Source organism: Dendronephthya gigantea, unplaced genomic scaffold (genome assembly GCF_004324835.1).
Source record: "Dendronephthya gigantea isolate DGI-Jeju-01 unplaced genomic scaffold, DenGig_1.0 000070F, whole genome shotgun sequence".
In the NCBI taxonomy this organism is placed as follows: Eukaryota; Metazoa; Cnidaria; class Anthozoa; order Malacalcyonacea; family Nephtheidae; genus Dendronephthya; species Dendronephthya gigantea.
In genome coordinates this window covers 311,375-333,641 of record NW_021163080.1, presented here as the reverse complement: position 1 = coordinate 333,641, position 22,267 = coordinate 311,375, and the positions used below count along the sequence as shown (strand labels likewise).

At 35.6% G+C, this 22,267-nt stretch overlaps 2 protein-coding genes across 3 annotated transcripts; one reads left to right on the top strand and one right to left on the bottom strand.

Annotated features, from left to right (window-relative positions):
* Positions 1-1,978: 1,978 nt before the first annotated feature.
* LOC114531309 (Bardet-Biedl syndrome 5 protein-like) lies at positions 1,979-11,571 on the top strand. The gene is made up of 16 exons (XM_028552943.1): positions 1,979-2,166; positions 3,678-3,702; positions 4,258-4,315; positions 5,328-5,393; positions 5,813-5,862; positions 6,588-6,668; positions 7,184-7,230; positions 7,799-7,901; positions 8,315-8,347; positions 8,937-9,032; positions 9,396-9,458; positions 10,027-10,110; positions 10,197-10,247; positions 10,783-10,869; positions 10,968-10,991; positions 11,188-11,571. The coding sequence occupies exons 1-16, from the start codon at positions 2,114-2,116 to the stop codon at positions 11,290-11,292; spliced, it is 1,026 nt and encodes a 341-aa protein (XP_028408744.1). The 5' UTR covers positions 1,979-2,113; the 3' UTR covers positions 11,293-11,571.
* Positions 11,572-12,269: 698 nt separating this feature from the next.
* Positions 12,270-21,084, bottom strand: LOC114531308 (solute carrier organic anion transporter family member 4A1-like). 2 transcript variants are annotated; one of them, XM_028552942.1, is made up of 10 exons: positions 21,005-21,084; positions 19,229-19,420; positions 18,255-18,619; positions 16,872-17,274; positions 15,775-15,958; positions 15,209-15,368; positions 14,643-14,812; positions 13,993-14,207; positions 13,402-13,573; positions 12,270-12,741 (listed from the first exon to the last, which is right to left on the bottom strand). In XM_028552942.1, exons 1-9 carry the CDS (start codon positions 21,024-21,026, stop codon positions 13,446-13,448), a joined length of 1,839 nt encoding a protein of 612 aa, XP_028408743.1. In that variant the 5' UTR covers positions 21,027-21,084; the 3' UTR covers positions 12,270-12,741; positions 13,402-13,445. The 2 variants fall into 2 exon arrangements, with proteins under 2 accessions (XP_028408743.1, XP_028408742.1); XM_028552941.1 differs by lacking the exon at positions 12,270-12,741 and having other exon boundaries at positions 12,756-13,573.
* Positions 21,085-22,267: the final 1,183 nt, after the last annotated feature.

Genomic DNA, 22,267 nt, shown 5'->3' with positions numbered 1-22,267 from the left:
GAGCGCCTATCTATTGGGCTACCTATGATATGGCGCGAAATGACTCTGAACGTTGGCTAGCGAATTTTAAATTAATATCGATTAATACCCATTGAATGAACTGAAATAGGAGAATAAATTAATAAACAGGATTTAAATTTGAGACTGTTGTTGTGATGATCTCAATCGCGCATTGATTATGTATATATATATATATATATATATATATATATATATATATATATATATATATACACCCATTTGCAAAAACGTTGGCCGCAGATAGATAGATAGATAGATACTCGAAGTCTAATTAGAATTGCATATGAATACATTTGCATGGGATTTCAATCATATTACACAACATATGCAATTCTAATTAGATTTCGGGTATCTATCTATATATCTATCTGCGGCCAACGTTTTTGCAAACGGGTGTATATATATATATATATATATATATATATATATATATATATATATATATATATATATATACAACAAAGAGTAGGAATCGAGACCATTAAGAAAATTAGCATGTTTTCATTTTTGGTTACCCAATCAGAATACCGCGGTCACACTACCATTTTACAAGAGGCATAAAAAATTTAGGCATTCTGAATTGGCTTTGCCTGTAAAATTTTAACAAATTTGCGGATTAGTTTAAAACGAAATTCCTCCTTGTTATTTGTTAAAAACCACCGTAATCATGCATCGCCTGAAAGATAGTCTTCTGTTAAGCCTGGTTTCCATATGACGCCGACGTCGGCAAAGTATTATTGTCGGTGATTACTGATGAGTGAAATCTTTTGTCTTTCTGAAATCATTTTCTCCTTGGATGATTACAGACAATGAGTCGGCGACAGGTCGGCGTCATATGGAAACCAGGCTTTAACCCGCTTTTACAAGAGTTTACTGCTCGAAACAACATCTCGTCTTGTTAACGCGTAATTTGCAAATGTTGTACCTTTTCTCGGTCGAAGTGAAATTCTTGCCGACGCCAGGACCATTTCGCGCCTTTTTTCATTCCGCTGAGAACATGCATGGAGGCTGTATTCAGCTCGACAGAATACATCGTGCAAAAGAAATCCGGAATTTTTTACGGATTCTCGGTCGACGGTATATAGAATATCTGGTTTCGACATGGGGGCTGCTGTGTAACATACAGTCTGTATATTAGCGAGCTTAAGATTTAAGACGGTGACGTGACAACGACGGCTAAAAAATTCTTATATAATACAATAATAGATGCGCGAAAATAAAAATTTAAGACATTGCTTAGGAAGTTGGAAGACGTTCACCTTCCAAGGCTTAAAATGCTGGTTTCTACATAAGACGCGGGAATCTGTGATTTGCGCCTCGTAAACAGCAAGGGCGCCTTCTAAAATTCCCAAGAGACTTTAATATTCGATTTGGTCATTAGCCGGCGGCGTTACGTCGTGGCTCTTAAACTCGCTAGGAACCCCGAAACATTCGTATGATATTTCTTTGAAAGTGGTTGGTATCGTCAGTGTATCGTGATAAAGGAGCATCCAGGTTCCGCAGATGAATTCTGCATATCGGCGTGGTACTGATCCTTAACATACAAGTTCCTGCTAACCTTCTCAATCTTCTATTCTTGTAAATATATACATTGAATATTTTTTGCTCGTTTTTGACCTGGACACTTTTTGTAGCCAATTATTTCTGGGGAGAAACTCTCCAATTCAAAACAATAAAAAGTAGTTAACATCATTTTTGAACAGACAAAGGAACCAACATCAACAAGAAATCTTTTATTTTTTATACTGTTATACTTCATTTACTACTATGTATTCTTGGAATCTCATTTTCTGGATCATGTTAACTCAGAATTAATTCAAGATTCCTTTTAGTTTCCAAATCTGTGGTGTGAAAACTGGAAATGGAAATGTGAAGCGCCATCTCGATTCCTTGCGAACTGCTAAGAAATTAATGTTTTCCTTTATGGAAACACCAATTTCCTTTGTGTTGTTTCCATGTTGACTGTAAAAATGTACGTTTATTGAGTTCGTTTGTGATTTTGAACTGTTTTCAAGGCAATTTTATGTTTTGTCATATATTATGGCCGTCATATAATGTAAGAATGTGTTAAGCAATTTAGATTGTTTGAAATATGGGCGATACTTTGTGGGAAGACCGCGATGTACGCTTTGACATCACTTTGCAGTAAGTCTTGTTGTGTTGTGTGTGTACCGTATTTTGTGTAGGATTTTTAACTCACTTTCAACGATGCAACTCACTTTCAACGATGCAAGTGTGTAAATTCGATAGTTATTAGCCTGAATTTATTTTCTTTACACTCATCAAATCATTCAAATGGGGCGCCGGGGGGGTGGGGGGCATGCAAATGTAGGTAACAATCCCAACTCCCAAGGCATTCCTGGCTGACCTGGCAGCATATTTTCCCGAGCAATTTGGAAAAACAAGTGTTGGGAATGTAATGCAAATGCTGGGAATTGATAAGTATAACACATATATTATATTGCACATAATGGCCCTCCCTCTACTGCTGTGGTTTTGATTATAAATAGTTATATAAACAACAAATGTTAATCATGCAAGCTAGGGGTGTGAGGTTAAATCATATTTCATATGTATTTGTCAAATGTTTTTAATTGTCAATATCAATTTGTCAAATGCATCAATTGTTTTTACTAATCTAATTTTTCCCCTTAATAGTAAACATTTTCTGTGTTTCTGTATAGTTATGGAAACATATGGGGAGTTTGGGCGAATTATCATTTCCAGTTCTCCAAAACTCCCACAAGTGCTTCTATTTAACAATTAAACAATGAGTCTGAGTTGTCTATGAGTGAATAGTCATGCAGCGAAGGCGAAGCCTGAGTTGACAATTCTCTCATAGACAACGAAGGCGAGTACACCCTGTACCTAGATATATTAATTTCGAGAAAATAATCGATACACCGCAATTACACCGAAAAATAATTTAATTAATTCAATCTTATACGGTCGCGCAAGAGAATTTTCCCCAAATGTTCACCATCACGAATAGACAATGGTTGAGTAGCCAATCAGAATGTATGATTTGTGATAGATAGTAGTCGGATGTATACTAAAACTGTATAGAAACACAGGAAAAACATGTTTTATTTTTTTTTATAACTCAGTAAAGAGATTTTGTACAAATATTTAATTCAATTCAATTACAAATTCTCATTACATTACTTCGCTTGTCAGTTTCGGCGACAATATCCCTGTGTTTCTATACAGTTATAGAAATACACTTCTCGACCAATCAACATGTGCATAGTATGCATAAATTTTATATTATAATATGTAATGTAATAAGGGTGATTCTCTGGTTACCAATGTGACATGTTTGGTACTCCATTTTCTTACACCATAGACAATTGTGAAAACATGTCTTCTGGATTGTCTATGGTTACATACAATATATGAATCCAGAAGAAACGCTCAGTGTAATGTGTGCGACCATAGGTAGCCCAGAAATGTTTTCGTTCTTGTGGCGCTCACATGTGTACGCTAGTCTACTTTGTCTATTAATTATCATAACATATGATTATCATAATAATAGATCAGACTGTGACCCGAGTAGACTTGCATACATGCGCGAGCGCCACAAGAACGAAAACATTTCTGGTCTGTTTTTGGTGCAACTGGGGAAGCGCCTATAAAACTGCTTTTTTTGTTTTCAGACAAATGAAAATGAGAAATGGAGAGGTATGGTTTTGAAATTTTGGACATAATTTCAGCTCTGTTTGGTGACTCGAGTGTTTACCTATTGCCTATTGCCTATAACTATGTTATTTCATTTTTCATTTGCTCATACATTTTTGTAGCTAAAATTTTTAGACAGTTTTATTGGGAGCCCCCTTTACTTGAAACCTGGAATCATGATGCCCACCAGGTGTCTCATTGACTATGTACTTTGCTACTGTGGAGTAATTTGCCTTACCTTTTAAAGGGAAGAACAAGCATAAAATAAAGATCACGGAAAGGCATGCATCTGCACTGAGAAAAAGTTAAATATTTTATAATTGTAACAATAAATACACATATTTTCATATTTAATTGCTTTTCATATTGTATTGATATGGGGACACAGCCTATTGGAAGATTTCAATGAACTCTCATGTATACATACCTTAGACAATGCACCACTAATATAGGTTTGAACAGCTAGAAGGATGCAACAAGGGCATATTTAGATTTTTAGAAAGTGTCCCAGAAAACATCTTCAAATTTTTCATTATAATGTAGAATGTTTAATTCCAGGTGCAAATTGACAAGCTAGATTCAGTAGAGGACACAAAGGGAAATAATGGTGACAGAGGTATTGTCTATACTATATATGATCATTCCAGAATAAACACTTCACATCATATTTCAAATAGTATTTGCAAATTGGAATTGCGACAAGTAAATATGGCAAATTGTAACCAAAATTTTAGACTAATATAACTAATACATCATTGCGGAAAACGTTTTATAAATCCATGTCTTGGCTTAATACCGTTTAATAACATTCTGTTTATTACATGGACTTGCTTTTAGCGACAAAAATACAATATTTTAATAAAATATTTTAATAAAAGAAAAGAGTACAGCGTCTGACACTCAGACTAAATCCTTACCGTTGTTTGTTGGAGAAATATCCTTTAGTTTATAAATCGGCATTTTGTTAGGTTTTCGCATTCGGTTTCCCGCGACAGAGTTATCTGATATTTGTTGAAGAAATATCCCTTATAAATCGACATTTAGTTATGTTTTCGCCTTGTTTTTCGCGACAGAGTTATTAACATCGTGCAAATCTTATTTCGAAAATAATATCAACTCATTTAACTGATTTAAGTCAGTTTCCCGCCATTTTTCGTTACGTCACTCTACGCGTGGCATGGCATAGGTAGCCCAATGGCGAATGGTTTATTAGAAATAAAAATGCACTAAAGCCACTGTGACTAAAACATTAAAAATTTGAATAAAGCCATCGTAACTTTCATGAAAATTGTGAAATTGACAGATGTCTTTATTAACTTGGCAATGATACTTGTTGCCTACAACGAGCGACGTGTGTTTCTGACAACTACAAACAATTAACAATGTAGTTAATATACTTGCAAAAGCTGACTCCAATAATTGTTTTATTATACATTTAAAAACATTAAAAAAATAAACATGTCCATGCAGGCACTCATTAGTCATCAGTCCTGCATATGGTTACAGTAACTGGAAATAACTTCGTAATTTTTGACCTAGACATGCATCAAGCAAGCACTGTAGTAAACTACTTGCAATTTGCAAATCGTTTCTGACATTCTGTACTTTTTGTATTTTAATGTGTTTAGGACGGTTGATTGTTACCAACCTACGAATTATATGGCACTCTCAAACAATGCAACGTGTCAATCTTTGTGAGTATAAAGAAGCAGAAGCTACCAACTGCTCCCAACTGCTCGTATTATTCTTCATTGTCTTCACCATCATGTATCCGTGTTTTTCTTGATATGCTATCATGTATCCGTGCATGTTTTTGTGAATATGCTACATTGATTATATTTTACCTGTGGTGAATATAATACCTGTGATGTATGTATTACCATTTCTGTTGATATGAGAATTAACCCGGAGACACTGCAAAAAAAATACGCCTGATAATTCTGTACAGTTATCAGATGTTTAAAAGAGAGCACTTTTTCAGTTGTATTATACAGTAAACCCGTTCCAATTTCCCGTGTAACAAAAGTCAATTGAATTTATAATCTGATATGCTGAAGGAAAATGTCGTTTATATATACATTTGAAATATGTTGTGCTTTGCACTTTATTGTAGCTGTTGGATTTGGATGTATCGTTAATCTCTCAACAAGAGTTGCAACATCAGTAAGTTTATTTGAACTATCAGAAACTAATGATACTATAATGTTTCTTGTATAATTTAAGCTTGGAAATAATGAAACATTTCGTGATTTTCTCTATTCAAGTTGTCGCACGGTATGAAAGGCCTTGTTTATCTTTCCCTTCCAATTTTTCTTTTTAAATAATGCTCAACCTTATATATATTACAAAGTTATTTAAGTCCATTTTGGGCGAATGTCATCCACAAGTCGCTCAAATTTCTACAGATACTGCACGTGGGTAATTTTGAATGGATAATGAAGATACTCAAGTTTATTATATTTGTCCAGAATTGGAGAAGAATGCTCCAGTGGGTCGAAAACGTTTTAAAGTCTGTCTTTAGCAAACGTCAGTTCAAATTATTGCCTAACCTATATCGTTTATATAAACTATGTTGCACATAACCCCGCCTGCCTTTTTGAATATAAAAGCTGTTTCACACGTTTTCGAAGGCTCGTAATGACAGTGAAATGGAGCGACTTCGTTAATTGTATGTGCGTTCAAATAGGAAGTTCAAGAAGTTACATACTATACAAGAACCTCATGCAGCTATATAGATGTGCCAGTTAACAAATGTATCTCAAATCCTGGTTCATCAAGTAGCCAATTCGAATTCTGGCAATTAAAAGGAATATCAGTCGAAAAATTTAGTTCAATCGAAAAAATTGGCTTATACTGGATATTCTTAAATTGCTTATACATTTATTTAGAAACTTCGCGGCCAAACGGAATCTCTGTACCTTTTGACGAGGTGTAATCACACAAGATTTGAATTTATTTTTACTAACCTGGTGAGAATTGCTTCTATGTCATGTGTAGACGACTAGACCTATCAAGGCGTGGGTTAGTGCAAAGAGTTTGCTAAATAGAATTCTGAACTGTAAGATGATGCATACATGCACAGTATTCTAAAATTGATATGATCCAAACGTCATCCCAACTATAACTGTATTTGTGCATTTATTTCAGTTCAGTTTATAACACAGTTCAATGCAATTAAGCTCTTTGAATTAAAAAAAATTCTAGCCACAGTGAAAGGGCTATTCTCTCTTGATTCTGTTTCCTCTTTCTATTTTTTACGCATATAGTAGGATTGCACGCCCTGGATGTAGTAGGAATAATCATTACGAAATGGTTCACAGCTAATTTAAACATGGTTTTCGTATCGCTTATATAGTTCTCCTATGTATGTATGGTTACCGAAAATTGCCCAACGAATCGGATTTAGGCGTTTACGAGGAAGTCTATACTGTTCATGTATATATATAGCTATACTATATTGCTGTAACAGATTGTCTTTTATTAGGTGTCAGGAAGCCCAAGATTATTTTCGACTGTGATGTCAGTTTTTAGGTTAGTATTATATACGTTGTTCCAATAGTTATATTTATCATCACATTTTTATGGACATGCAGCTTTTTAATGGCCCGCAGTTTAGAAATTTTAGAAAATGCAAGTATAAATTAAATCATTTTGTAAATGCATGCACAAAGCGTGTTAGTATAAAATCGCTATATTATTAGCGTACTATATAGCATACTCATTATATACAATGCGTATCCATTTTGATTGGACTACATAGGGACTTCTAAAATATTATTCGGCATTTAGCTCAAGATGATAAGTAATGAAAAATGAAGTTTAAAAAAGAATCTGTATATGCATGGAAATGAAGATTTGCTGTTATATCTATGATAATATTCGATAAATTTAGTAAGAGGATGCATTTTTTCCTACCATTTTTCACAATTATTTTCCAGTGACAACAACGTAAGTAAACATGCATGGAATGCCACTGTTTGATATAATGTGGAATAAAATCGATAAACGGAAAACGAGACACAAACTTGGAGTCAAACTATTTAAGAAGCGCCGGGCTTTATAAATATTCAATATATAGCCTATATTTTCCACTCTTCAGAGCCTATGAATCATCGAAACTATATCGTGACTTGAAACTGCGGGGTGCTTTGATTGAAAACAAACAACTTCGTATTCTTCCTCTGGAACAAGTCTATGACAAGGTATAGTGAAGAAAAATAGCTCAATATATATTAACTCGGACGTGCCGGGCTATATCATTGTAAGCAACGTTTATTCCCCATTTTTTACGCCACGTTCATACGCCGTCTCTGCCGTCTCCTTCTCGTTCTCAAGCTAAATCCGTCTATCATGCATGTGCACCAAAGAGTTGGAAGTAGTTCGAAATAGCTACTAGCCACTTATAGAGACAGGCACCACGCATGATAAACAGACTTTTGAATAGACTAGGGGGTTTCAAGGGTTAGCAGGATGTGTGTTTCTCTCGTCCACATCTCTTTGTTATACGCTTATCTATATATTGATGCATCCGTCTCATGCATGCATATATATTTCCTGTTCTTTCCTCCGTCGTTTAAATTGAAAACAACAAAGATTGATTTTAATATTTTCTTAGATCAATGGTGTATGGAATTTATCAAGTGACCAGGTTTGTGACATCGCTCGTAATCAAGTTCTATAAGCCTGTTGAGAAAGTTTGCACTTCAATTATTTCACTATGTAAAAGTGGAACATTAAGGTGCATGCGACAGTCTTTTCAAAAGAACTATTTGAGTCCGGCAGTTAAGGTTTGCTTTCTAAAAAACACCCTTTTGACTCGTACCAGATGAAACGCATCTAATTAACAGTTATTCTGCGAACTGGAGTCGTATATGAGCTGATAGCCGACGAGAGTGAGCAGAATAACTGTTTTATTATACACACAAACTTTAATTGTCGCCCTTTCGGTGCATTTTGGTGTGCTATTATCAACTAGGCTTGGATTTCTATTTCACTCAACTCCCCAAATCTTTCCGCCATTTTGTTTACTTTCTCTATACTAGACAGATATGAGCTAATATCTGTCTAGTAGCCAACCAATGAAATTGCAGCATACCTCATATCTGGCGCTTGTGTATATAATAATATATACACGGTTATTTGTACTGGTGCATGTGGTTGTACATTTTGTTATGAATACTATACGGCATGGTTACGCGAATTTTTTTTCAGGGAATCTTGTGTTATTTTTATTTCAGGGTAATCTTGGCACATTTTACATAACTAACGTACGCTTGGTCTGGCATGCAAACATGAATGACAGTTTCAATGTCAGCATTCCTTATCTGCAAATGGTAAGTGCATAATATTTCTATTTACGAACAAAACCTTTCGATGGCGAATTTTCAATAATGTGAGAGTAATTTGAAATCTGAAAAATACACATATTATTATACGCAGTCGTTTAAAGAATATTTCATGTACGTAAAGAGAAACCCCAATCGCGATTTGGATTCTCGTTCCACAAATTATTAACATGCATGTGCCATTATGTTTTAGTGAGCAATAACTTCTCCACCTTTCTTACTTGTTATAATTATACTGTATTTGGAAATCTAACTTTAAGCAAAGGAAACAATTTTATCGGTAGTGATAACTTTTTCTTCCCGTAATAATATCGATATTGGAAGGTATAAATTAGTATATAATTCTTTTAGAAATCTGTTCGTATTCGGGATTCAAAATTTGGGCTGGCGTTGGTCCTGGAGACATCGCAACAGGTATTAAGATGGTTGATAAAAACAATATGCCTTAATTAAGATTTCGCAGTCAAACCTATTGCAATTTTATAGCTACCTGATTTTTCTAGTACTGCAAAACACTATTTGTCTATAAATGACGTGAATACTTCATTGTAACTATTCTAAACCTAGGCTATAGTGCATTTGGAATAGATGGAACTCTTTTCGATTCTTATATAATGCATATACCTTGATATTTGCCTCTAAGGAGGCGATATTTCCGTAAAAATCCCTTGATTGGAAGAGATATATCTAGGGTAGACAAATTAGGTATTCTTCAAACATTTTCCTGACTTTCTTATGCACATGAGGGCTGAGGCATTCTTATGGATGTAAGGTCCTAAATTTATGATGGAAGAAATAAAAAAGGCAGTTTAAAAGTAAGCACCTGGGTGTGAGGCTGCGTGCATGGCTTTTTGTTCATTATATATTCGATGTACTGTGGCTCCTTTGTTTAAGGATTCACTTTAGCTTATCCCTAATGCTGCGGTCAACAGATTGACATTAAACTTGAGATTAAGGTTATCCATCTTCAAACCATATCTAGAGCGGCGGGTACGTACTTGGTTTCCGTATTGATCCTGCAGAAAAGTTACAAGATGCTGTCAAAGAAATTCAGAGTCTTCAACGGGTATGTATGCATGCTATAATAAATAGTATGTATGCAAGATTAATATATTAATCTGATCTGAAATCAATCACCTCGTTTATCTTAAGGTTTATAGCGCTAGTCCTATATTTGGAGTGGAATTCGAGGCAGAAGAGAGGGTAATTATGTCATACGTTTCTTGTCAAATAGTTGGAATCAGATCGCGATTTTACACATGCGTGATAGCCGTAAATAATAAGGCTTTTGTAAGTAATCGCAGTACATGACGGACCTTTCAGAGCGAGAAACAAATTTTGGCAGTTTTTAAATGTTTTAAAGTTTGGCGGTATAACATATTACTAGCGACCTTTTGAAGAGTTCTGCATGCATATGATTCCTGCATGTGATGTGGCTAACTGTAGGATATGACTAAGTAACATTTTTATAATTTAAATTTTTTGCCATATCTCTTGTCTCTCCATATGATCCTGGATTCACAAATAAACATCTGTTTTAACATGTCAAATTACATATTTTCAAGTACTATAAATATTTGATGAATTAGTCATGTTTTATAACATTTCAAAAATTCTCATTCCTGCTACAGACACTGTGTGAAAACCCTAAACACGATATTGTAGACTATTTTTTAGAATTTATAAAATTTTGCAGGGTATATAACCAATATTTCTTCTTACACCCATTTGTTTGTAGCCACATACTCTACAAGAAGCAACAGTTGACCCAGTACTCGATGATATTGAGATAACCAGTGAAGGCGAAGGAACTGATGCATTTGCAGTAAGTCTTATATATGAATGAATAATGTAACTCTTAAAACTTAACTGAAGTTACTCGCGTTGAAAGGGCATAACCTACTTTTTTTATTTTTTTTCCAGGCGTATTTTGCAGACGGAGACAAGGTGAGTTCCATGCATGTTGTGTGGTGATATTTTCTGAATGTACTTGAATTTCGCTACACGTGGTTTGAACAGGGAAGTATGCACAATAATTTGCTAATTGTGATGCCGATTTTCTCCGAACGAAAAGCTCTATAAGCATACGATTTTTCATCAATTCCGAGATATCCTTTTAACCATAATGTCAATGGTTTTCTAGTCTAAAGACCGCGAGCCTGAATATAATGCCGAACTTGGGTTGGCAATAGAGAAATTGAAAGATGGATTTACATTACAGGGCCTTTGGGAGGTTGTGCCAAGTTGATTTTCATGTTTTTCTGCCAAAAAATGTAAATTATCCCATGATGTAAATATGGATGTTTTCGTATTAATATATTAAATAATTTAATTATAAGTGCATGGACAGTGCATGTTTACATAAAACAACAAAACATGTAGCAGTATCTTCACTACTAGAAATACATGCATGCAAAATCCCCTCGCCTGAAGTAATAAACCTATATTTCCATTAGTGAAATTCTATAATACTCGTTTCCGCTGAATGATCGAAGTCGTATAAGTAAAATCCTATATCAAGTACAATTAGTCGACTCTCGAGCTATCACATTCAACTATAATCGTAATTCATTAATTGTGCTACGAATAGTTTTAAATACTACAACGTTTGTTGATAAATCTACAAATTAAACTTACGAAATACTTGCATGCTTTAAAGTACAAAATCTACCTATTTACCTGTTTAAAAACACTCGTAGATTTTTCACCATGTATTTGAATCAAAGTTTTTCTATCCGAAAGCATCATTTACTTTACATTTTAATCAATTTTCCGAATGAATTTTTCCGTATATTTTCAAAACCATCCAAATGAAAAATATTTTTAAAAAAGTTTTATAATTCAAAATATCAGTTATGCTGACGCGAACCAAAATTTTAATTTAGCCAATCGCAAATCGCACGCTCGCAAACGTTTGCTGGTTACCAGTTTTAACTCTTTTTAAACTCACGCATGCGCATACTTACAAAAACGCCCAACGTCCATGACATAATTATGGGGGACAACTTTCATTTCGCATTTGCATTCCCGGGCGTAATTAAAATCTCCGGGCGGAATTAGTACCCTCGCCCGGTGCTTCGCACCGGCTCGGGGATAAGTTGGTTTAGCTGCAACTGTGCATCTACAAGGGCGTTCTAAAGATATATAAAAGCACATGCATGTTTTGTATATGCAAGCAAAACATGCGATAAGGAATGGGAAGCAAAAAATAATAATAAAACACCTGCTTTCGTTGCCAAAACAATCAAGAGGAACTTAGGCATGGGAATTTCTGAATAAATGAAGATGTTAACATTAAAATAGAAATTTAAATTTCAAATATTAACCAAATTAAGGGATGCATGCATTGGTAAATATATAATAAGGAATCCGTAGTAACGATATAATAAGGAATTATATATAAGAGGAGGAGGAAACGACGCATCCCCTGTCGTCTGCAGATACCATTACTCAGAAAAGAACAGACGGCTCAAATTTCCTGATGAGTACCAAGGGTAAAATGTTTCGTAACAGCTTCTGTGTTGTGGTTAACCATTGCCCACAGTGTTCACCATGCACGACTTTATTTCCAAGTAAAATTATCGTTGTAGTGCCAACCACAATACCACATAGTTACGTTGATTAAGGTGTCTTTGTTTATTTTTCGCCATCACTCTGGACGAATTTGTTTTTCTTCCTTGGTGAATTTCCGTCTTTTCTATGGTATTCGTATACGTAAACACAAAATATATAATCAAATTTTCGACGCACAATACTATATATGTATTTTAAGGCGTAAGCTCTAACAGCATAAAAAAACAAACAAGGATCCCATGCAATTTGGTATAAAGCTTGAAAAAAACGGTAAGCACAATTAAGGCGAAGAAACGCACGAAAACGGGTGAATACCGCCTTTGCCAACGCAACGAAAATAGTAGATCATAAAATCTCATAATCCGTATATATTTAAATCGAAATCGAGGACATAAAACGCGAAATGTGAAACATGATTCGACTATAGGTCGAGCAAATACATAAACTTACATTAATATAGTGTGAATCCTAAACTTAAACTGTACCAAACTCTACAATAACTAAATACAAGGGGGGGCCTTGTAGAGATGTTTCCTTAGTATCTCAACCTTACTTTATAAAACACCTTATTCTTCACTCGTAGATCTTTTAGCTCTTTACCATGTTGATACCTCCACTATACTTCCCAGTTCTGGTGGCTACAGCATGCCTTACACATGCATAATCAGGTAATCTAATAAACTAAAGTTCCTGTGGTACTTATAAAATAAGGGTTATAAAACGTAAGTTTCCTGTGATAAGCACAGTTATCAATAACATAATAACCAGACTAGCAGTTCCAAACCTTCAAAAGGGCTCCTGCTATATTTCGTAGAGTAATCATGGACACTACATCACTGTTTCACCATTAGATATGCCTAATTCGTCGTTCCTGTCATTCTGTTCTTCTTTGTCATCGGAGGTTTCTTCAGGATTATATACGTGCCACGAAAGCACGAAAAGCATTGATGACACACCTATACAATGAGTAAAAGAATACAAATTTACATTGATAGAATTTCTGAAAAAAATAAATTCGTTTTTGTATGGTAAAAACGAACAGAGCTAAAGTCTTAGGAAAGGATTAACAAAAAGCTATAATTATGTTATTATGTTAATCTATTGCGTTAAATTCATTCATGCATGACAGCATTTCACTTGAACGACTATCAAAAGCCATGCATTATCGATGATTAGGTTGCGATTGTTGGAGACATGAAAGGATGTGAACTTGTCATGTTAGAACAGGCCAACATAGAAGCAAAGGCATCATCGTGTTCCACACTTCGATTTCGGGTACTGCCTTTTTGAAACAGTATAACTGTACTACTTCTTTTTAATTTACATCGGGTTTTTGCCCAAACGTGCAGAAGGGCGAAATTGTCATGTGCCTCACCGATTATTACTGCTCCAAAGATACAGATATTCCTTTCAAGAAGATGAATATTGTAGTCGAAACACCTTCCTCTCTTACCACAGAGATCTTGCCACAATCGGCAACAAAGGTCGAATAGATGGCCCATAATTATAGGACCTGGAAGTAACCCGATTGTCTTCAGCATTAAATACTGTATTCCCGTTGCGAACGCTCTTTTGTCGTCCGGAACGCATCTGGAAGAGAATAAATGAATGAAGAAATAATACTGGGCGGCTAAAATAATTGTTTCCTCTCTTTGATTCTTTTCAATAAAGTTTACCAAACACCTTGACTTATAAATTCTGTATAAAAGGCCTAAATTGCGAATAACGCTTTTCCACACGTCCAGGATCCGGCTGCACGGTTTCCTGTGCGGAAAATTATCAATATAAACTTTGAAGAAATAAAAAAGTAGTATATAAAAGTAGTAGTCGAATAATGCGTCACAATTGCATGGATATATGTTAAGCATTACATCGCATATCAATGTGATAAAAATTGAAATCGAAAAATTTTTTTTAAAAAATCCGAAATGGGCATATATATACTAAACTTATACCACTTTCATTCATGTATGACACGAATTTGCACTCTCGTCAAACACCGTGTGAAAAAAAAATTATCCTTACCTCAGAACAACAGTTTGTGTTGGAACGATCGACGCAAAGCGTGAAAATAGGGCAAAGCCAAGGAGGAAAAAAAAGATGGCCAGATTTTTACAATCTCTATCGCAGTAACCTTGCGTTGCTGTATCTGCATTGGTAGGACCAGTAAGGATACAAGAACAACTTCCAAACGTCTAGTGAAATATATAAACGGTGAAAAGCGGTGAAAGTGTGTTATTTAGCCCTGTATATCTATAATGCCGTGATCAATCTTGATTATAGAAAGTTCGAAACATCACCAGACAGGGTTTTTTGTATTTAGCGGTAGTTAAATAATTCCTCCTTGTTATCCCACCTACGTATAGGGCTCGGCTTCTAATGGAACATTTTCGACATGCAGTTTATCAATTTCCAAATATTTAAAGCCCTCTTTCTTCATGCATTGTCGCGGAGATTCACACGCACACGAAAACTGCACCACACAATTTTACAAACATTAGAAACGTTGCTAGATACATGGAGCGCTGCTTTGAAATCATATAGAGAATTCAATTTTTGCTGAAGAAGATCAGTGCATCATGTTTACGTACCCGATTCTTGTATTTAGCAGAACAACCAGCATAGCAGGGATTTGCATAGACAATATTGTCAGAGCCACACACGGGTATGAACTTATCTATTCTGCAGCTACAGTTGAAGTTACACTGGGAAATGAGTTTATCGTTGCTGTAACTTGTATTCGTATTTATTCTAAAAGAAATACAGATAGAAAAAGGGGTTATCAAAAAAGACAATTTTGAATTTGCTCTCAACTCAACAATTCGTTTCATGGCATGAAACATTTTTGTTGTATCAAGGCAGCCCAGTATTTATTTTAAAATTATGGTATCTTATTAATGTTTGCGTTTTCGTTCTCGTGGCGCTCGCACGTGTATGCACGAGCCTACTCATGACGTGATAGTCATAGTCTGAGGTTTTGAATTGAAAATTGGAAGTAGTGAATAGAAGATGGCCAATGAGAAGGCTAAGATAGTTATAGAAAAGTGTATATTCAATCTTGAATCAAGTAAATATATAAAGTCAAAAGTTGAATCTCCGTCCTCAGTACTTTAAGAGAAGACACGAGAATCTTCTAGGCGTTTCTTAGTCTTTATACCTGTCTCTATGACTATAGATAGTTGAAACTCCTGCCATGTTAACATTCGTACATCCAGGTATCAGAACTGCGAACGGTGCTACAATTACCAATATCTTTAAGAACACGTTGAAGAGAGCTGCTTTTTTACAGACATTTTTCACTGAAAATTGTCGAACCACAAATGAACCAAACAAAACACCAACTATATATAACAGAAAAAATGTGTTTGAAAATGGTGGCCCTGTGTAAAAACCGACTGCATGTACACTGTACACTATGAATTATGCGCTACATATATACTAAGAAACATATTTCACAGCGCATTTCGTTTGCGAAATTAGATAGTGCTATTTTTAACTATAACTACATTGGATTTATTTGCAATCGGTAAAAAACGAGTAACTTTAATATTGGTTTTGACTTTTGAGTTTTTGAAATTTGTCAGATATCCAGAATCCTTCGTCAGACATTTAACTATAGTCATTTTGGTTGAAATTTTTATAAGATTTTTATAGGATTTTCCGTTTCACAATCGCGTTTATGATAACGCTGCCTTAAGTTTGCTGACTCCCAGTTACATGTTCTAAGTCATTTATGTTAACCAATCACTAGTTATCGCAAGGTAATGGAGTCGGGAAACTCCTCGGTATACCACATTTCAATGCAGGAATTATTTTTGAAACAGGTGGAACGTATCTTTAAATTATAAATTATAAAATTATAATATATAACTTACAATTATTAAAAATTATAGAGAGAATAATACGTGGATGCGCGGAAATATGGAATTTATATGGAGTGTATTTTGTTTAAATATATTTATATGGAGTGTATTCTGTTTATTATATAATTAAAGAACTGTTATTTTTGAAAAGTTTTTATCCCCCTTCCTGATTCCAGATCGGTGGATCAAACACGATAATCGCACAATATGTTATTATCGCTTTTCAAAATGGCGGTTCGTCAATAAAACACTGCATATTATATATAGAATAAATTATCATATTATATTTTATAGACCAAGACATCTAGCCTAGATTTTCTAATAGGAATTATTTTACAAAAGCCATGCACTCTTTCGCGACCTGGGGAACAATTTGCGTTTTTGGACATACCCACTGTTGTTGGCGTAAGAATTGATGATAACACATATCCATTCTTCACAGGATCCAATTCAAACTTTAACTGAACTAATTTCGCCAAAAATGGAAGCAAACCGCCGTTGAAAATGAACGAAACAGATACTCCAAGAGCATTAAACAGGAATGTCAGATTCGAAAGTAACGTTTTCAACTCAGGAATAATTTCTTTAATGCTTGCTTCTTTCGTGCTGCTTTTCTTTTGTAAATTTCCTTCCCGGATGTGCTTTTCACGTCTTTCTTTTGATCCGGGTAACGAGCTGGGATAACCCGATAAAATAATTGCTAGCAACAAGAATAGTAAACCAAAAACGATGTATCCTAACCACCATGCTCCTATCCAACGATGATCTTTTGGAGTGAGGTTTAATCCCTCTGGCTATATAGATTCGCATCAAAAATACACTTTTTTAGATGTCTATACAATTCTTTATAGTTGGTGGATTGGTTGGTGGGTTGGTGGACCTTCGTGGAAAGCTTGACATCATTATATATAGGATATTACACGGTGTTGAGTAGCTATGGATTTTATGTTCGAGTGGCAAAAACAATATCCATATCTTTGGATGGAGATCATATACAGGGTGTCCCCCCAAAACTCCCCCCCCCCTATTGAAATGAAGCTTTTGTTGGAATTTGAATGCATGATCAACGCAGCAGTGTGTAAATGGCATAGTTGAGGCATTCAAATAAAGCGTCTTGCTTTCAATTGGGTTTATCATAATATTAAGGCAATCAGATTCTAACAAAAGCTTGATTTCAATAGAGGGGACTTTTGGGGGGACACCCTGTGAAGCGCAGTCAATGGTGTGTTCAGAGACGTTGGCATGTATTTTGCTTTTTTGTTCTGTTTCCTTCCGCAGCACTGTTTAGCACTGTTTGTTGCTTGGTACGGGTAAATATTGAAATCTAAAAATGAATATAATTACGTGTGGTCTCATTTCATGCCGTGCAATTTTGGTGTAAAAATAAGCCCAGAAATATTGAAAACGGCTGGTTCGGGTTCCTGCTCTGGGTGGCCGGATGCCGTGCGCTAGTTCATGGTATAGTTTCATTTTGTATATGTATAGTTTTATTTATGTCCCATGAAAACATTAAAGATGTATAGTATATATAGCGCATATCTTTGCCTCAAGACGATTCTTCATTGCGTCCGCCACGCCCGCGCGGGTGAAGCGCGCTTTGTTTTTCAAACCCGTCACGGTCACATGGACAGAATTTTAAAGGCCGCTTCGCCTGCGCGGGTGAAGCGACCGTTAATGGATGATATTACAACGAACATTCTACTTAACGCATATAAAATTCCTTTCTTGACTCAATTTGATGTGGATAAAGGAAATTGCCTAATGTAGTATATACCTGATCAATGTCAACGTAAATGCTCAGGAATTGCCCACCCAGCAATATTCCAATTCCTGGACCAAGGAACGTACAGAGGTACAAAAGACCAAGACACATAGGCATTTGTTTTGGTTCAACATTTTCATCCAAGAGGGAAGGGACCAGTGAATACAATGGACAGATACCGGCACCAAGGATGAACTGTGCGATAACAAATATCATCATATAGTACCACGTGCTTCCACTACCATCGCTGTCGCACGTGCTCGATGAAGACGTTTTATTGGACAATAAGCACATTCCAGTTTCACTTTCTTCAAAGTCAGGAACATGATATGGTCCAACGATGGCATGAGGTAGAGTAAACAAAAGTACTCCAAAACCTATGTTTAAATTACATTACAGTTCAGTAATGTCTACAAGTATACGAAATCCTTGTTTAGCGGCCGAAAGAATTTTCTTTCAAGATTCGCGTAAATAACGTTTCGATCGCAACGATCGTAGCATGCATATATATATAGTAGCCCAAATAGCAGCATATATATGGCGTGATGATTTGAAAGCGAGAAAATTAAGCAATAATAAAATGTTTTGACGATTCCTATATGAGTGAGAAAAAATGATCGAGAGCCCTCTATAGAGAGGTTCGTTTTTGTGCTTCTGTTAGGTCTTTTAAATGTCAATCAGAATCTGTTTTTTTGTTTTCCAGAATTCCGGCATCGAAAACTTCCACGCAAGAGCTGTGAGCATTGCTAGGTCTGCGTGCAATATTTTTTATTTTGTAACTATGTAATTGAAGAAATCCCATTGGCTAGGGAGCGTTTAACAGCGGGCCGGTGTTTCTGTTGGAAAAAGTGACAAAACGCAAACGACTTGCTAATAAACATGTGATAACCTTTCTGGAAAAGGCTAAAAGATTATTTAATGCATGTGAAGACTTTTTGCATCCAGACCTCGCAGCCGGTAAAAAAAATAACTTGTATGCATCTAACCTGAAACGCCTGCTCCTCCTGCAACCCACTTGATCTTGTTGCCATAGTCACCATAGTAACTGATAAAAACGACACAGAGAAGAGCGGTGACGTCAGTCGCAGCTGTGATAATCCCCAGTTCTTTACCCGATAGACTAAATCTTTTCTCAATACTTGGCAGGATAAGAACAGGTAAACCGATCACTGATATGCCTAGAAAGTGAAAGAACTTTCAATTTCTCTATATACACCATACATTTTGTAAAACTTCTGAGGTTCCTATTGAGCAAAACCGATGCGCATATCCCAGTTCTGTTGCTGTCGTCATGTTACACGCACGAAATATTTTCTTTTTGAACCCAGTCTCTACAACCGCCAATCGACTTTCCTAACTAAAAATCACGAAATCCGTAACATAAATAACCCGTGTTGCTCACTGGATAAATTTATTCTCTTCTCACTTAGTATAGGATCCGGATTTCCTTGGAAGTAATTCGCGTAGTATAGGATTTCCCTCGCGTGAATCGCCCTTCAAGTGCATTATTATGTATCCATTAATATATATGGCCATATAGTAACAATATAGCCGAAATTTTGCACAGTTATCTTTTATTTCTATTCATGGATAGTTGAGGACATTTTGAACAGTTTAAAATATTCTGTTATGCTCGATATTTACATTTTCAATATTTACATGACATCTGTTACTTATAAAAGTCTATTAAACATGGTGATGACAATATTGTATCTTAAAATAGCGTTACACGATACCAATTACGTGCATGTCTGAAACTGTGCTATTCATTGATATTATTTTTTATTTATAGAAGCCCCTAAATTACCCCGAAGTTACTAGTATTACAAGGAGTCCTACTATGTAATATAGCGCAGCAATATTATTGTTTGCATAAATACCTATACCACAAAATACATGCAAACCACTGGTGCAGTTATGGGAACACTGTATGAATGACACCATTTACAATGGTGTAGTGTTTCATCAAGTATCCTATTGCATTCCATGCATGCAGGATTCAACACAGCACGTACAGATTCCAATAATATAGTAAACTATAGAAAACGAAATCGGAAATCTGAAAATTCACCAGAGTCAGAGAATATACCAGCAATCATCCAAAAAATTAATGAAACCTGCCATTCAGAGCAGAGTTGAGCGCCAACTATATGTAGCAGTATTGCACGCACGTACGTTTAGTGGGTAAAAAATCCACTGTCCTGGGTTGCTCTAGATTAAAATATGAATCAAAAGCCACGAATCTATGAAGCTACCTTGACGATCACCTGACATCCACTTTAATGTTTTGCCGGAATGTTATATATATGACACCCTGCATGCATGTTGCGCGTGTATAGTCTACAATAGCTAGGGTATCGAAAATGTGCTATTGACATTGCATATTTCATTTTTCCATTGCCTAGCTTCCAGCTATGGTGCACCCGTAATGCCAAACGTAGACAAACCATTCCGTTTAGGTCTGACACTTATTAAACACTGGTGTAGTGTTTCATAATGTATCTCTTGATTTTTGTATCACGTTCAGTAGTATTTAACTGGTATTTTGATATCTATGATTCTATGAATCAAGTCAAACCTCGATAATAACCTGCAGGGAAAATATTAGAGAAACCTGTGAGTTAGCAAGCTTGAAAAGCGATGGCTATAACAGGGCTATTACCATAATATTTAATTTGTTCGTGTTGTGTGCTCACATGCCATGATTTGACGAGGAAAAAACATTTTTTTTTAATTTATGATCGAAAAGAAATATTTCCCACCTGAGCATGTCGTATATAACATGATAACCAGGATAAAACATTTTGAATTGTACAAAAAACTTAGACATCTTGGTCTAAATCTCCCCAACCAAATTTCAACGCTGTTCCATGATGACTTTGTAATTGTTCTGCAGGCAAATGCTTAGGCTCCTTTGATGTATCAAGATTACTGCCGCTTAAATCCATGGGTGTTAATATAGGTGAGAGACTGAGAGTATTCTTCAACGGATACTTTATCTTAGGCCCCGAGTCCACAGGATGCCGGAAGAATTTGAGCGCGCAAGAATATTTTTACGGTTACATCGTGCTTCCACCCACACTAATCCGGGCTTTTCGCCCACTGAAACCGGAAGCATTTGAAGACGATCTCCAGGGTGGAATACGATGAGATAAATTGGAAAGCGATGTGAAAACGATGACGAAACGTTTCAAATCCAGTTCAACCACTCGGCTACAACCGTTTTAAGCCCCGTTTACATTTGCAAATTTTGTTGCGATTTTGTGTGCGATTTTCTTCTTTTGACCGATGGAAACGAGCAAAAAGGTTATGAATGCTCTAAAATATAGGTCTCCTTATTTGAATAAGCGGGACTGGGCCTTTAATTAATTAAGCAAAACTTCAAGAGAGCAAGCAAGCTACTATTGTTTCATATTGATGGATTGTTTTTGCCCTAGTTAATGTTACTATATATAACGTCAGATGAGTCGTATGTAGGTCATTTCATAATGAGCCGATGATTTTCAACATCATGTTCCCGAAACAAGGATTCTTTGCGATAACCATGTCCAAACTGTCAGGTGATTTGGCGTTATATACCCGACGGTTTTTTGCTGGGTTTTTTTACTTAATATATACTCAAAAACAACATTTAGAAGGAGCTCAAACTCGTCGTCTGTGCAAACAAAGTTCTCATCTTGTTTTTGCTTTGGATTTGATACATTTCACAACACACGTGGGTGGAAAACAATCAAACATGACGCTTCCTAAAGGTATACTGCAGGATCAAGTCATTTTAGCGTTTTCGAATCGTTTTTCTCTCTATGTGTGGACGCAGTAAAAGATTTTAGCAGAGAAGTATTTTTGCGTTTTCAAATTCTTTCCGGCAACATCAGTATTCGACGTTTTCAATTGGTGGCCGACTCGTGAAATTCTTCTTAATCAAACATCGATGCAGGGTAAGAAATTATAAAATCGATCAACGTACGAGTAATTGCGCTGCATAGGAGCTCGTTCAAGGCTGTCTTTTTAGATTCATAGACAGA

Bases quoted from the DNA above. Each gene is read 5' to 3' on its own strand.
- LOC114531309 (XM_028552943.1), top strand. From the start codon at position 2,114: ATGGGCGATACTTTGTGGGAAGACCGCGATGTACGCTTTGACATCACT. The intron at 9,459-10,026 runs GTATTAAGATGG...AACCATATCTAG, and splicing joins TCCTGGAGACATCGCAACAG to AGCGGCGGGTACGTACTTGG. The intron at 10,870-10,967 runs GTAAGTCTTATA...TTTTTTTTCCAG, and splicing joins AAGGAACTGATGCATTTGCA to GCGTATTTTGCAGACGGAGA.
- LOC114531308 (XM_028552942.1), bottom strand. From the start codon at position 21,026: ATGTTATATACGACATGCTCAG. The intron at 18,620-19,228 runs GTTAGATGCATA...ATTTAAACATAG, and splicing joins AGGAGGAGCAGGCGTTTCAG to GTTTTGGAGTACTTTTGTTT. The intron at 14,813-15,208 runs GTACGTAAACAT...ATATTTCACTAG, and splicing joins CTGCTAAATACAAGAATCGG to ACGTTTGGAAGTTGTTCTTG.